At 36.0% G+C, this 15,481-nt stretch overlaps 1 protein-coding gene across 34 annotated transcripts in view; it reads left to right on the top strand.

Moving 5' to 3' along the window:
- RBFOX1 (RNA binding fox-1 homolog 1) overlaps positions 1–15,481 on the top strand; it is a 597,988-nt gene that overhangs the window by 556,998 nt on the left and 25,509 nt on the right. For 30 of the 34 annotated variants that reach the window (XM_071760528.1, XM_071760499.1, XM_071760502.1 and 27 more), the window contains 2 exons: positions 4,452–4,491; positions 11,743–11,807. In XM_071760528.1, the coding sequence (XP_071616629.1) occupies positions 4,452–4,491; positions 11,743–11,807 (105 nt within the window). The remainder of the gene's footprint in view (positions 1–4,451; positions 4,492–11,742; positions 11,808–15,481) is intronic. The other 4 variants (XM_071760517.1, XM_071760515.1, XM_071760512.1 and 1 more) reach the window with 1 other exon arrangement.

Genomic DNA, 15,481 nt, shown 5'->3' with positions numbered 1-15,481 from the left:
CTGTATCTCCACTTCTGGTTGTCTTCGTTGGAAAAACAGGGGACACCAGTGTTTGTTTGTTGCTTTTTGATTGGTTTTATTGGTTTTTTTTCTCTTGTAAAAAGATAGCAGTAATGATAAAAGCAAAACAAAACAAAACAAAAAAACCCCATAAATAAAATTGTGAAGTTGGAAGGAGAAGTAACAGACTATGCAGAAACTGTTCCCCTGTGTTACTGTTTTGAAGTGCTGCAATATGATGCTGCATTCTGACCTAGGGAAAAGCAGCTTTATTTTCCAACACCTTATTCTTAATTGAAGAAAGAAAGATAATTAATATAAGCTACTACATCTACTATGTTAGTTATGGGTTTTTTCCAACACGTTTCTCTGGGCTGACAGAAACTTCCTCTTCCTTTGGACTCTGTGCTTTGTAAATATATGTTAGAAGAAAAAAATGTGATTTGCCAGCAAACAGTGATTGATGTCTTCCAGCTTTGTTCTCTGCAGCAAAGCCCTCAATTAATTTTCCAGAGCAGATAATATAACTTGTCTGAGGTAGAAAATGTTGAAACTGAAAAGACAAGACCCTGGCATTAAAAAAACATTCTAAAAAGATGAAACAGCCTCACACAAGGGCTTCAGTTCTGTGTTTACAGCAGTGAAAGTTGTGTTATTAGAGTGCTGATAGGTGTAAATATAGTTCTGGGTGGTTTTGTTGTTTTATTTTAAATCAGGTTGTTGTCACATTGCTTCTATTATTTATTCCATGAAGGCTTCATCGAAAACATGACTTCCAAGGCCAGGAACTGGAAAATAGGTTTAGTACAATGAAGTTGACCCTACCAGCCCTGAGAAACCAGAGGACTTTTATTCCTCAGGTGTTTTCCCATATTGCAATGAGGAGCAAGAGCAAGCTATAATGATGATTCCTATAACAGGGAATGAAATTGTGATTATAATGCCCATTTGCTGCATTGAGTCAGGCAGTCCATGTATTTAATCTCATTAGGTTCCTTATGTTACTTGTGCAGATTGCTGAGGGCCATAGATACTCAGCTTCTATGAAGTTCCTGAACAAAGGTTTTTGCAGTCAAGAACTCTCCTCTTATGTCATTGATAAATTATTCAACCCAACCCTTTTGAAAGATGAGGATAGAGGCATTATAATGAAGACAGATGTAGTCCTCCCAATATATTATAAAGATGGAATCTAAAGTAGTGAAGAGTTTATCTTAATAGAGTTAGAAATAAATAGTATAAGACACAGAGACAAAAATAAAGCAGCTAAAGCCATGCAAAGCAGCTATATAGTACTTGCTGAGAAAAGAGTTTCATATTTATAGAAAAATAATTTCAGGAATTGGTTGCCACATATGATGTTATTTAAATGCATGTTTATTTATTAAATCAAGATTTCTGTCTTCTTGGAGTTTTCCTTAGCGCCGGAAAATCATAAAATACGACTCAATAAATACCCAAAATTAGTTCTCATTTTAACATTTCCAGGTAGCTCATCATCCTTTCCTGGTTGAAGTAGCTCATATTTCAATAATGTGGCCATTTCCAGATCCTGTGTTGGTTTGCAAGGAAGTGAAGCTCTATCTGTCTGCCAGGATAATTTTTTAATATCAAGTGTTAAAGGAACTGTTGTGAGATGGGTCCCTGGTCACTGCACTCAGTCTCTTCCCATGGTTTGAACTTATTATCCCATGTTTTTAGAACTTTTTTCTGCCTTCTGCTTGAGAGAAAGAAAAGGGGATCCTAAGCCAAACAAATTGCCCTTTGGAAAAGTATATACTGAAGGAAAGGAAAGCAGAAGAGCAAAACCATAGCTCTTGGTGTTTTAGACTTTGTCCTTCTGATGAAGGGTGCTGTTAGAAATCATAATTGACTCCACTGGTAGCATTCAGTCACAGGCATCAAAAATTGACAAGGACAGTGAAGAGAAAATACGTGCTGAAAATCCATAAAAAATGCAAAGAATTATTTTTCCTCAAACTTGAAAAGAAGGAGAAAGTTTTATGTTATGCACCACCATGCCACAAGATCATTTGGAAGGTATCAGCTGGTATCTTTCCATAGTGTTTGTAACATTGGGAATGTTATCCTCATTTGTTTGTTTCTGTCACTTCATCTTAATATTAATCATGCTTGGTGGTGGGGTCATGTGTTCCTGTCTGATTTTGGCATTGGGTACTTCCTTCAGTATAATATTTATCCAGCAGTTGCATATTCAGAATTCCAAATAAATCTCTGTCTGGACCTGACTGCATTACCTGTAACAAGAAGGTCCAGGTGAACAAAGGGATCTATCCAAGACTACAACCACCCATGCCTGGGAATTCAAAATGGATCAGCCCTGATTACATCTTATGACATCTTCACAGTATAAATGAAAAAAAGCTCCCCTTTCTGACATGTATTCTGTCAAATTTCAAGGTTTTAATAATAACTGAAGGTCAGATGCTGTCACGTACTGTGGTGGGTTGACCTTGGTTGGCTACCCTCTCATTCCCTCTCCTCCAGAACACAGGGGGAGAAAGTAGGATGGAAAAGTTCTTGGGATGTCATAAAGATAGGGAGATTCCTTACTCATTGCCATCACAGGCAAAATGAAAATTGAAAATTAATTTTGTTTATTGCCTATTAAAACGCACTTGGATGGTTAGAACCAAAGAACCTAAACCACCTTCCCTCACTCCCTACCTACTTCCCAAGCTCATCTTCATTCCTTCCTTGCTGACTTCTCCATCTTCTTCCAGCACAAATGGCTCAGGGATATGGGAAAGTGGGGGTTGTGGCTGTGGGGCCTTCATCTTCAGGAAACTTTTTTTTTTTGTACAATTTTTATATGATCTCATAAAACCCCTTCCATGTTGTTCACAGTTGTGTGCTTCTATCTCAGTCATGAGAAAGCTTTATTTCTTATATGCAAACAGGTATAAGAAAAACATGAAATATTTTAATGTAATCAGAAATCAAAAGCAAAATGAAGGTACAGCACAGTGTAAATAGCAAGATCTTGCAATACTAGAAGTGGAGATGAGGTTTTGCATATTTTGCTCTACAGACTTAATAAGTGAAAAAATACATGAGTAAAGGACTGAACTAATTGAAGGAAATGGCAGACACTCCAATTGAAGTGGACAGGAGTTTTTACACAGTATAATTCCACAGCAAATTTTTATCATCAGTGTGGTTTGATCAATGTGGTTTATATGCATGGATGGATGCATAGTTTTGATTTCCTAAAGTGACTCTGACTTAGGGACATACCAGTTCAGCCCTGTGGGCTTTGATCATTGACCTCAACAGATCAGTTAGATATCTGACATAAAATTTCCTCTTGGAATTGCAAAACAGCTTAGGCCAGCAACGTGGTAATAACCAGTATTGCCAGATAATAGTATTCCCAAATTGAAAATACTGTTGCAAAAATGTGTGCTCTCATATTTAGCTCTTGAAACAGCCAGAGTTGACTCTGATATTGGAAATACCCATCTGAAGTTGCAGAACTGCCAAATGAATGTCAAACTGCAGGGCTTACATAATGTGTGTAATTGGTAGGCCACTGTCGTGTAATTCCAATTTTATTTAGTGTAATCATTTAGTGTAATCATTTAAACCATCTGTGTCATACTGTGTCACATATCCTGAAGAGTTTAGAGTTGAAAATTTTAACTATTTCTGGTGATGGTTTTTCTCAGCTGACATGCAGCTGGTTTTGAGTAAACCCTTAACTGCAGTATAATGATTTTTCAGTTACCAAAACTGCAGTGGAGCTCAGATCCACTTGCTATGTTCACTGGATTTGTAAAATGATAAATGAGGAAGGCTAATATTTTTTTTTTTAATAATACCAAGACATTCTTAGCAGGCCTCTTGTCACTGCCAGAAATTCATACCAAGTCACCAGTGCAGTACCTGTGGATATTCCCATCTCTGAAAAGGGGTTTTGAGATTTCACCCTCTGGGTAGAATGTCACCAGCATAATTGTGTCACACATTCATCTCACAATATAAACTAGTTCTTAGTTTTGTTTTCCACATAAGTACTGACTCTGTTTGAGAAGGCTGCCATAATTTCAGGATGAGAAAGCAGTATTTCTAGAGACAGAAATTTACCAATGGATTTAAACTGATTTTAGGATTGGCCCACTGGAAAAAAAAGAAAGAGAAGAAGAAAGAAAGAAGGAAGGGAGGGAAAAAAAACATTTCAAAAATTATTTTCTGATCCAGCCATGCTTTACCTCTCTTTGACTGAGCATTTGGCATTCTTTATAGGATGTTGTACATGGTGCAGTCTGACTTCTGATGGTTTTACCAACCTCCTTAACCAATGTGAAGAGTGCCTTTTTCCCCCCTTCCCTCTGTTTTTGTGACTAACCTCAGCTGTGCAGGGGTTGGTGGCATTTGCATGTGGAAATGCACTAATATGGATGTTTTTCTTTGTGTGTGCATCCTTGCAGTGTTGTATACCAGGATGGATTTTATGGTGCAGACATTTATGTAAGTATTCATTGATGTGCATGCTGTCCTTGTACATTACCAGAGTCATCCTTTTTACAAGTTTGCTGCCTAGCTTGACTCTGTTTTGTCTATTTACCATCCCTTGCCTGTCAGAAAGAATTGAGAAGAATATCTCTCACATTGGAAGACCTTTCTGTTCATTACATTTATCATTGTTCAGTGGAGCTGAATTAACTCTTCAATCAAATGCTGAATGAATGCAAAAAGATGTGAAAAATGTGTGTGCATGTCTGGAGGAGTGGTGTCTCCCTTCAAAATTGGAGTTTAAAATAAAAATAAAACCAAAGCAGAAACATTCTGCAAAGCCCCAAAGGGTTGTTTTTAAAAATCAAGGTAGGCTGGATCTTACTAATACCTGAAGTATGAAAATACTTTTAGAGACATACACATTTCCCATATCAAGGCAAGATTTGCTATATTTAAGTGGCATGGTAGATAGCAGAGCTTAATTACATAGTAGGGTTAAGATAATGATTACATTTTGTCTGTAATCTGAGCAGGCTTCCATCTGATCTTTAAAAATCCATTTATTATTTCAATTTAAATGAAATGGCTAGAGGCTGCTAATTATATAAGTGTTTATATTAGTAAGGATATATAGGCCTGGCTCCCTCATTGCCTGCTTCCCCTCACTTGTCACTAATTTTTTTTTTGTAAATAATATTTTTTTAAGTTTCTTACCAGTACTGAAGATTACCTTCAATGTAAACAACAAGGCTACATATGTCTGAGTATGCCAAAGGCTTCAGGTGCCTGAGGCTTAATGTCTTTCTTCTCAAATTCTAAATTCTTACGCCCTTTGTGTAGATGTAAAATATTTTGCTGACACTCCAGTAATCTTTCACATTTGCTATTATTCTGATGAAACAATCTGGTCTTAAGTTACAGATAGCATCTTTATTTCACCAGACAACTTCCTCTAACCTCTTTGTACTGCTCTTGTACTGTTCTGTTGAGATACAAAGAGATGGATGAGTTGAAATTGGTGTGAATATTAAAAATGCAATAGGTAGTACTGGAAAATCATTCTTTGTATTTGTTATCAGCAGTCTTTTAGAACTATTTCCAATGGAACAGATTTTTCTAAAGTAAATTTTATATAAAGAAGGAAACCAGTGTGAATTTATGGGTGAAATAGGCTTTGTTTTCTGAAGGTAGGAAGAGGCTGACACCTATCTGAAAATTAATTTGTGTAGATTACAAATATATTTAATATAAATTAGGTTAAAACCCTCTCCCTGTGTATCTATGTACTTAGTGATATTATCAGTAACATAATTAACAACACAGGAAAATCATCCATTTGCCAAAGGTTTGCTCAAGTGTAATATTCTGGTACTATTCTAATCTCACCTAAACACCTTGCTGCTGAATTTTTGTTCTGTGTAGGATACATGGTACAGAGCAGCATTTCTTCAGTTGTGGTAATTTTCCTATTTTCTTCAAACTGTCAAAAGAATGTGAGATCCATTTTGCCCAATTTACCAACCAAAACACCCAAAAGGCAGTGAGAATTCTTGAGATTTTTAATGCAATAGGATAGGTGGGGACTAAAATATAATGTAAGAGTTTGCAGTTTTGGAACCCACTGCTCCTGAAAATTAAAGAATTGGAAATATTCTTTTTAGGGGGCCTCACACCTCACAGACTTTAACAGTTTGTGCCCAGATGGGAAGTGATTTCAATGAGGGAAATACTGAAGAAATTACTAATTTCTAGTATAGCCTCAGTTTTGTTTTCTGAAATAGTTATGTGCATTAGAAAATGGAGTTATTATTATACTGATGCCTTGGTTTTCACTCAGTTGCAGCCTTCTGTTTCTCAATGCAAGTCTTAGTTCTCTTAATTAGAATATTTACATTAATACACTCTTCTGGTAATTATTTTTTATAATGTACAAAGCTTCTTACTTAATAATTAATTTTTCTTGCTTTTAAAAAAATTGCAGTGGAGAGAGAGGGATAAGGAACTGGCAACTTGTGGTGTCAATTTGGGTTTATTACCAGGAGCTGCTCTCAGGAAACAGGCACAATTCACAGGGTACCAGTTCTTGGTATTAGTTTGCAGCAGAATAAGTTGTTTATTAAATTCTAATTGCTTATGACCTGTTTCTACTCAGCTTTTAATTTTAAGTGCAAAAAATTCTGAAAGAACAAAAATGCTTTGGGGGAACAACAACACTTTGGGGGGAAAAAAAAAAATGTACAAGATTGGAGAGAAAAGAGCCTTAAAAATACCACAGAAAGCAAAATTAAAGGAACAGTACTGAAAGGCCAGACCAAAAATATGCATTAACAAGTGTAGCAAAATGAGTTTCATTCTTTTATGTTTACATTGGGTACCATAAAATTGGACCATGCTAATCTTTAGTAGCTATCCATGGATAGACTGTGGAAAGCAAGGAGGGAGGCATGGAAAGATACCACTTGGGTAAAAAATGCAGGGTGAACCAAAAGCAGCAAATATCCAGAGTTGCTTAATACTATTCAGAGGAATAGAAGAGAATAGGAATGTAAAAACAGGTGGTAAGTACAGTTTGAAATGAAAAATCAACAGCCAGAATTCCAGATGTGATATATTCTATGTTTCATATAGTTCTGTATGGAATGTAATAATGCTTCTGAAATAGCTTAGCTATTGAATTCCTTTTTAAACGTGCCTTTGATTAGGAAAAATAAAGAGATTATTAGCAAGTAAGGAAGACCTTTTAAAATTAAGTATTGATTCACTAAGAGCAAAAGTCATTAAAAGAGAATTAAGGTTGCCTGCCAGCAAATACAGAAGTTTCTAGATGAAGATTGACACCTGTGAAAATAAGAAAATACACTCCACAAAATAAAGCAAAAATGGTGACAGACAGAAATATGCAGTTAGTGTAATATCTCTACACCATTGCTCTGCTTTATCTTAAATCTGTTTGGTTTGGGGTTTCGTTTTTTTTTTGTTGTTTTTTCGTTACCCCTTTGTCATAAGGGATATTTTTAGAACATGTAAGTCTTAAAGGATGGAGGCTAGGAGTGGGAAAAGCCTGGGAAGGCTAAGAAATAGGAAAAAAAATTCCAAACTTTGTCACAACTTCATCAGTCCTATGCTGAACTAAATTAACAATAAATCAGAACACCAGGCAGTCGAGGTGCTGACAGCTGGGATGTTCAACCTGTTCTGGGGAGTCTGGACCAGGGATACTGCAGTTGCCAAGAGTCCCCACAAGATATAAGTACATAAGTTTTAAGATTTTTTTAATGAGCAGATGTAGTTATTTAAGCAGTATTCCCATGATACCAGGTAAAATCTGTCAGTGGTATAAAGTGCCCCAGAAAACACCATTTTGCAGTCAAAAGTGATGATATGGAGTTAGCACTGAAGTCTTGCTTAAGTACCAAAGGTTTTTGGTTGGTTTGAAATGGAAGAATGTGCCATTTTAAATACATAAAGAACAATGAATCAGCACAAGAAATGGAGCAAAGACTTTCCCAAGGAACAGTGGATTGTTCCTTCTGGTGCTCGCTGTGCTGGAACATTCCTTGATACCTCGTTGAAAGTTTTGAGATGTAGTGATGAAATTTTCATCTCTCTGATCTTTATTTGTGATTTAACATTCAAAAAACTGAGGGTTCAGCCCCAGTGATTGTATTTGGCTGGAACTTATCCATGTGGTGTCAGTTTGGATAAATTCCCAGGAGCTGCTCTCAGGAACCAGGCATCTTTGGGAACATAATGTAGAAATAATATTAATTTTTCCCATAGGCCTCTTCCAGAACTGAACCAGCACAAAGAGGTGGTGGATATTTTATTTTTAACTCTCCCAGTCAAAGTTTCACTCCATGAGCAGAACAAATACTGTTTAAAAGTTGGTCTCATATGATGGAGGAAGAGGAAATTCTGCAGGGCTGGGTGTGTAACTAATGTAATTTTTAATCCCATTTCTCTGTTTGTAGCTGCTAAGGAATAATTCTTAATACTAGAGAAAGTTTTGAACCTTAATTAATTTATATTCATATATTACTAATTATTACAAAATATTTCGTGGCCCTTCAGGCAAAGGAAGTATGGGAAGTAAAAACTGAGGAAAAATACTTCTCATTATTCAGATAGAATGTTAAATATGTTAGCAATGGGAAAAACTTGTAAAAATAAATACCCATAATTTAGAGTCACTTATTTGTATGTACAATAAACACTGTCTGTACATCTGAGATCAAGATTAAAAAGGTAATTTAGATGTTTTAGGACATGAACTCGTGTTTATATGTTTTTTGTCATGTATAGATCTGTATTTATTTAACTTGCTTTTGTGGAATTATTCTTAGTACAGATATACAGGCTTTATTTAAAAATTCAGATGCATTTAATTTTTGATTAATTTCCATTTTATCGTATCTAAAAATCCATTAAGATTTCCCTGTAACAATTGGCTACTGATCTTGGACAGATCTTTCCCAATTTGCCTGAGCCTCAGAGATGCATAAAACATTGAAAGGAAAATTGTAATGAGTGGCTTGGAGGAATTAGTCTGAATCCCTTCCTTACATCCATAATTCTATCATTTTTTCCTGACTCATTCAAATCATCCCATTTCTGTTTCTTTATAGAGCAGTATTGCAAGAGCCTGTGTATGGCAATAAGTTACCACAGGTATCATATCCTGACTGATGGGAAAAACTCTTGTAAAATCCCATTAATACTCATAGGACTATGTGGGAAAAAAAGTTTGTGTGTATAAGTAAGAATAGTCTGCTATTTGCATTTTACTTTCCAGATTCTATCCCAAAAATCACAGATATTCCTCATATCCCATGAGATACAAAAGTTAAGGTTGTGAGTGTCCCATTCAGTGTTTTATATCAGTGAGATAAATCTCTGTGTTTGGACTGCAAGGGTATTGAAAATTACACTTAATTATTTAAGAGTGAAGCTGCTGTAACATTATCACATTGACTATGGGAGCACAGATAAAGTAGCAGGCAGTTTTTCATTATTGCAGTTGAATTTATAATTTCAGCTGAATTTTCAAAATAATTCAAAGCACAACAGTCAGATATTGTCTGCTTGAATGTATGGAGTGAGGGGACAAAAGCATTTCTAAAACAGTAACTGAAAAAATGTATTTATAAGTTATAATAAATATTTTATTTTGGAATATAATCTAAGGCATGAAGGTGAATGATTAGCAAGTTACACAAGAGATGTGTATGTAGTGTATTCTTCATCTAAGATATCAGCCAAGTTCAAAATTAGAGAAAAATTGTACAATAAAACTTGTCACAGAAGTTCAGTGTTCAGGGATCTGAATCAGATTTCCATCCTGATTTCCAATATTAAGTGCACCTTCAGGGATTTTGGTTTTACAGTGATAAATCATCTAAAGTAACTCAAGCAAAACAAGAAGAAAACCTAGAGCCACGCTAAAAATGCAGACTACAAACCCCATAAAAATAATTTGCTTAGGAATGTTTTTATGTGTAATTATATGAGAGCTTATGTTAAAAAATTGAAAATATGATGTGGGCTGTCATGGACTAATGCTGGGCTGGCAATTAAATGAAGAACAGGAGCTACCTACTAACACCTCTCCCCTTTAAAGGGAAAGCAGAGAGAGAGAATAAGGAAGAGACATTTATGGGTTAAAAACTAAACTACTCAGCTTTAATGTAGCAATAATGATGAAAAGGAGAGTAATAAATACAGATATACACAAAGCCACTATCATGCTCCCCACAGTAACACTCACATCTCCACCATGGCTGTGGACAAAGAAGTCTTGACCCTAATGATCCCTCAAATTTATACTGAGTATGAGACTTAGCATGAAATACTTCATTTGGTCATTTTGGGGGCAAAGGAGGGAAGGTGCAGTTCTTCTACCCCCTTTTTTTTCCAGACCAGGGGATGTTTTTCAGAACCAATGGTGGCTTTGGTCCTGCAGACCAATCTCTAGCAGTGACTATAAACACCAAGTGTTATCAGTCCTGATTGAGAAACATGCTGTAAATTTCAGCAAATGCAGCTGCTGAGAAGAGTCTTAGCTGAAAGAAAATTGGTTTTATCCTGGCTCAAGCCAGGACTGGCTGGTGGGGAATTCTGATCTTCCTCATAGTTGAATCTATTCGGCGTTTTTGATCTTTACTTGCCAAATAGAAAACCCACAAAAGTTGCTGTAGTAAAAGTGTGCTACTCTTAGAGTAACGTTTGACACACATAGCCCATGCTTCAGGGAATCTTTGGTGTGACTGCAGCCTTCCAGAAAGCACAGAAAAAAAAAAACAACCAAACAAAACCAAGCAAACAAGCAAAAAAAATCAATTCGTTAAAGTGAACGCTTTAGCGAAAGAGTGAATTTTATTCTAAGCTGAGGGATCTGCTACTTTCTCTCTTTGTTAAGGTGGGGAAAGGTGGAAAGGCAACTCAAAAGTCCCTTGCCCCAGAGGATTATGGGTGGTGAATTGTAATTGGGACCTAAGTGGTGTTTGTGTTATCTGTGGAGAATGGCCTCTGGTTGTTAATTGGCATGCTGAGCTCATTTTGCAATGGTTGATCTAACACCCTGGTCCATTGAACAGGCAGCTCTGCTGTTTTCACAGTTTGATAATCAATGCATCACTGCACACAATTCCTTTCAAATGTGTGTTTGTTTGTCCTGTTTGCTTAATTGAACAGCTGCAATTACTGTTACATCCAGCTGAATGTTAATTCATGGAAGCGCAGAATTTAGCTCCTTCATTATCATTTTGGGTATAAATTGGAAATCTATGTAACAGTAAGTGTGGAGTGCATGAATTTCTAGGTTGAATCAATGAGACTTGAGAAATCATATTTTGTACAAAAAATAATTATTAGCTGAGCTTTTCTGTTCAGCTTTGCTTTCTTAACATGCATACACCTCATTGATAAGAGGTGATACCTCACCTGAGGTATAAGAGGAGATACCTCACCTGATAAGAACAGTTGCTACCCAAAAACTTGTGGAAGGATACATTATTGCCCTGTAAAAAAAAAATAAAAAAATTGATAAATACACAGTTCATTTCTTTCTCCTGAGGTCTGGGACAAATCTTAACAAGTTTGTTAGAGATAAATTTTGCTTCATGATTCGCTGCGATGTTCCCTATGTATTTAACCCCTTTAACTGAACTTAGAGCATGAAAATACTCTTCTGGTGGTTGCTAAATTTTGCAGGTTGCTATTTCTGGTGTTGTAGCAACCCAGTTACAGCCTGAGTTTGTGTTTCAGGGTGGTTATGCTGCCTACCGGTATGCCCAGCCTGCCACTGCCACTGCAGCTGCCTACAGTGACAGGTAAGTCCTCATTTATTACTAATAAATATTTGACCAGTGGAAGTTGAAGGCAATTCTATCAATTTGCCTCGTTGAAGTCTCAGCTGTCTTGTTGCTCTGCAGATAATTGTGGTATCTAAAGCAGGGCGTTATGTTATAATCCATGAATAGCCATAAACTGGGAGGTTTTTAGGCTTTAATTGAGAATCAGGCATGAGGTGTGCACATTCCCAAGCTGTAGATCATACAGTTAATGCCTGTGACCCTTGGGCAAGGTAGATAAATTATGTACAGCTTCCTGATGGTCTGCTGCTAAAGATCAGTTTTAGGAGTATTATGTCAGCTGATTTAGAACCTATTGAGGGCCCTCAGTTCTCATTGACACTGTTTTGATCAGTGGAAATTGAGAATGAATTCTATCTAAGCTTGAACTATCCAAGGAAAACCAGGATTTTTTCTGTTGGCTCTCTTTCCAGACATTTTTCTGTTTTGTCGTGTGTTTGCTTGGGTTTTTTGTTTAAAAACTGAAAAAAAAACCCCAGCGTTTATTCTTTTGCTCTGAGTTTTTACCCTCAAATTTTAAACCCCGTGTGGTGGGAGTAGTCCCAGGAATTTAAGATTGTAAAATCTGCATAAAACAAACATGCAAAGACTTAAGTTGTATAAACTAAAAGTGATGTCACATAAATTAACTTGTCTTCTTGCAAAAAGGAAATTGGGATCCTTTTGAGGTCAGTGTCTAAATTGCTCTTGACTTCATTAGGAGTAGAATTTTGCCAAATTGCTTAAAATTAAGTCTTTGCAGTGTGTGGGCCTGATTTTGTAAAGAAAAGGAAGAATGGCCTATGTTTTTCTTCATAAACTGTACCCTTAATAAATCTATGCTATCACTGATCCTTTCCCAAGTACTTGAAGAGTGTGTAATCATAAAGGGAGGATGAATATTGTGAAAGACAGAGAAATGCAGATATTTTGCTTCAAAATAGCAGCGAGAAGTAAGGTCAAACTTCTCAATTCCTGATACCAGAAAATATTCCCCTGGAATCATGGAGCTAATTTCTGAAGTCTTGACCACATTTCGAAAAATTTCTTTAGATGCCAAATTAGACGTTGTTTTAAAAGTTCCTACTTCTTAATGAAATCAGCAGATGGAGAAATCTCAGTGAACTATTTCTTAGCTTGAAGTGCTGTTCATGGATTCTGTGTTTTTAGACTAAAGTTCCATGGTCTGAATGTTACAATGCTCTGCATGCCTACTTGCCTTTCCAATGCTTCTTCTGGGTAATGAAGATAAATTTTGTAACTTTATGTGAATAAAATAACTTGCATGTGTGGCTGAGGCATGCTGTGTCAGACAGGTAAGGAAGTTACTTTCTATTCACTTGGAATCAGTGATTTAAAGTCAATCTGTGCTGTGTGCACTCTGTTTGCAATGTATGATTTCTACTTAGGGTAACCTACAAAGGTGAAGTGCTACTCAGGTCGTTTCATTTCATTTCCACAAAGGTGTCTTAGCATGTTGCAGCTCTAGTATTTTTCTGTCAGCTTCTAGAGCTTATTCCTGCTTTTAAAAACTTATTAAACCCAAAGGACAAAATTATAAATAACCTCCTGTGCTTAGTAATTTTTTTGCCAGATACTGTTCAGGTGTCCCTGGATCATTTTATAGGGTGTTTCTACCTCTGAATAAATGAATTTCTGAAAACCTATACATTACACAGAGAAACTGAGCAATATGAAGATGACTTTTCAGTGCTTTAACTAATGTACCTTCTCAGAAAACAAAGCAGATGCTGTAAGATAAAGCATCAGACTGTGACATGTTCTGCTGTGGGTAGAGAGTCAACATTACTAAGAATTATGCTGACAAAAATGTGAAGGATTTGTCTAAGATGAGAGTTCTCTGAAATGCTTGAGATTGCATCAATAACCATTTTTTGACCAAATGTCTAATATTCAGATAGACTTTGTATATAATTAGAGCTGTAATAAACTGGTTTTGCTTGCATAATTTTAAATATCTTAAATGAACTTTAGATCTTTTGGATTTCTGCTAATTTAGCTTCTCTTTTAAAATGTGCTTAACCCCCATCTTTGATCTGCTTCCCCCAACTGATATGGTTTCTTGTCTTAATTAAAAATACTGTCACTGAATTTCATTATGGGAGAATTCTAAACCTAGCATAGGAAACAAACCAAACCACAATCTGCTCAAACATTTCTTTGCATATGGGAAACTATGTGCAAACATGGATACCTCTGATTACCCACAACTACACTTTGCTTAATTTGATTACCTTTTAATTCATTTTTAAATGAATCCAGTTTAGCAACTTTTGTGAATTCTTAATATTGAGAGTGCTGAAAAACAGTTGAGTGCAGCTGTTTGTAATGTGATAACCATCTGCTGGCCTCTGACAATTCTGTACATACAATTCTGGATGTCCTTATGCACTCCCCTTAGCCCTGATTTGAGCCCCTGCTTAATTCAATTACACATTAAATATATTTACTGCTTATGTGTAAAAAAAATACCCAGAAAACTGCATTGAGGACCAGTGAGTATGCACTACTGAAGCAGTGACATAGAATGGAAATACTATTTCATATTATTTTTTAAAAAATAGCTTCATTTTGTTGATCACAGCTCACATCCATGATGAGTGGCAGTGTTCCATATTTGAAATGCTTCTTAAGTCAGGAGATGGAAAGAAGGAATTTTGAGGTTGGAGACATGTTTTGGTAAATTAAAAGTAAAGGTTAACAGGAAGATTTGGGACTCTGGAATCAATAGAGCAAGTCAATGGATAATGATCACTGTGACAAAATGCAATGGTATCCTTGTTTGTCACAGCTGGAATTCTCCAAGGAAACAGGCAAAGGACAGATAGGGGAGGAGCAGGAGCCAAGGAAATATTATGCAACAAATCAACACCAACCCCTAAGTATTTAAGATAAATCACAAACTTGGAAAAACAATTTCACAGGGAAGGTAGAACTTGCAGAGTTGTTCAGTCATTTTGCAACAATCAACACCAACCCCTAAGTATTTAAGATAAATCACAAACTTGGAAAAACAATTTCACAGGGAACGTAGAACTTGCAGAGTTGTTCAGTCATTTTGCAACAATCAACACCAATCCCTAAGTATTTAAGATAAATCATAAACGTGGAAAAACAATTTCACAAGGGAGGTAGAACTTGCAGAGTTGTTCAGTCCTTTTTTAGGATTGTAAAGCAAATACAACAAAACTAACAAAGAAAAAGTTACATGTTGTTTTATTTATGAAGCAGTATAGCCACCAAATACAGCTTCCAAAAAATTTAGAATTGAATTTTTATACTGTGTGATCTATTAAATTACATTTAAAGATCTGAATCTCTGCAAAAGTAGGTTAAAAAATCATGTTTAACTTCCCAATGTTTAAAATATTTCTGATAAATGTTCCAGATCTTGTAGCTGATAAAAGGGAACCCACTGGATGTTCCATTCCTTTTTTCTTCACCATTCTGGAGGTGAATGCCTTCCAAACTCTTTAAACTGAGAGTGTGGGAAACAAATAATTGTGCAAAACCCATTAGTCAGATGTCAATGACCTGCTCGTAGAGATTTTAGTCGAGTTTTTCACGTAATATTTTTTTTATCATATAAATCAAAATACAGTCGTTAAATTTCTATCCAGGACTGAAGCAAG

Source organism: Heliangelus exortis, chromosome 17, assembly GCF_036169615.1.
Source record: "Heliangelus exortis chromosome 17, bHelExo1.hap1, whole genome shotgun sequence".
Classification (NCBI taxonomy): Eukaryota; Metazoa; Chordata; class Aves; order Apodiformes; family Trochilidae; genus Heliangelus; species Heliangelus exortis.
Note: the sequence above shows the minus strand (reverse complement) of the source record. Positions and strands in the feature narration are given on the sequence as shown.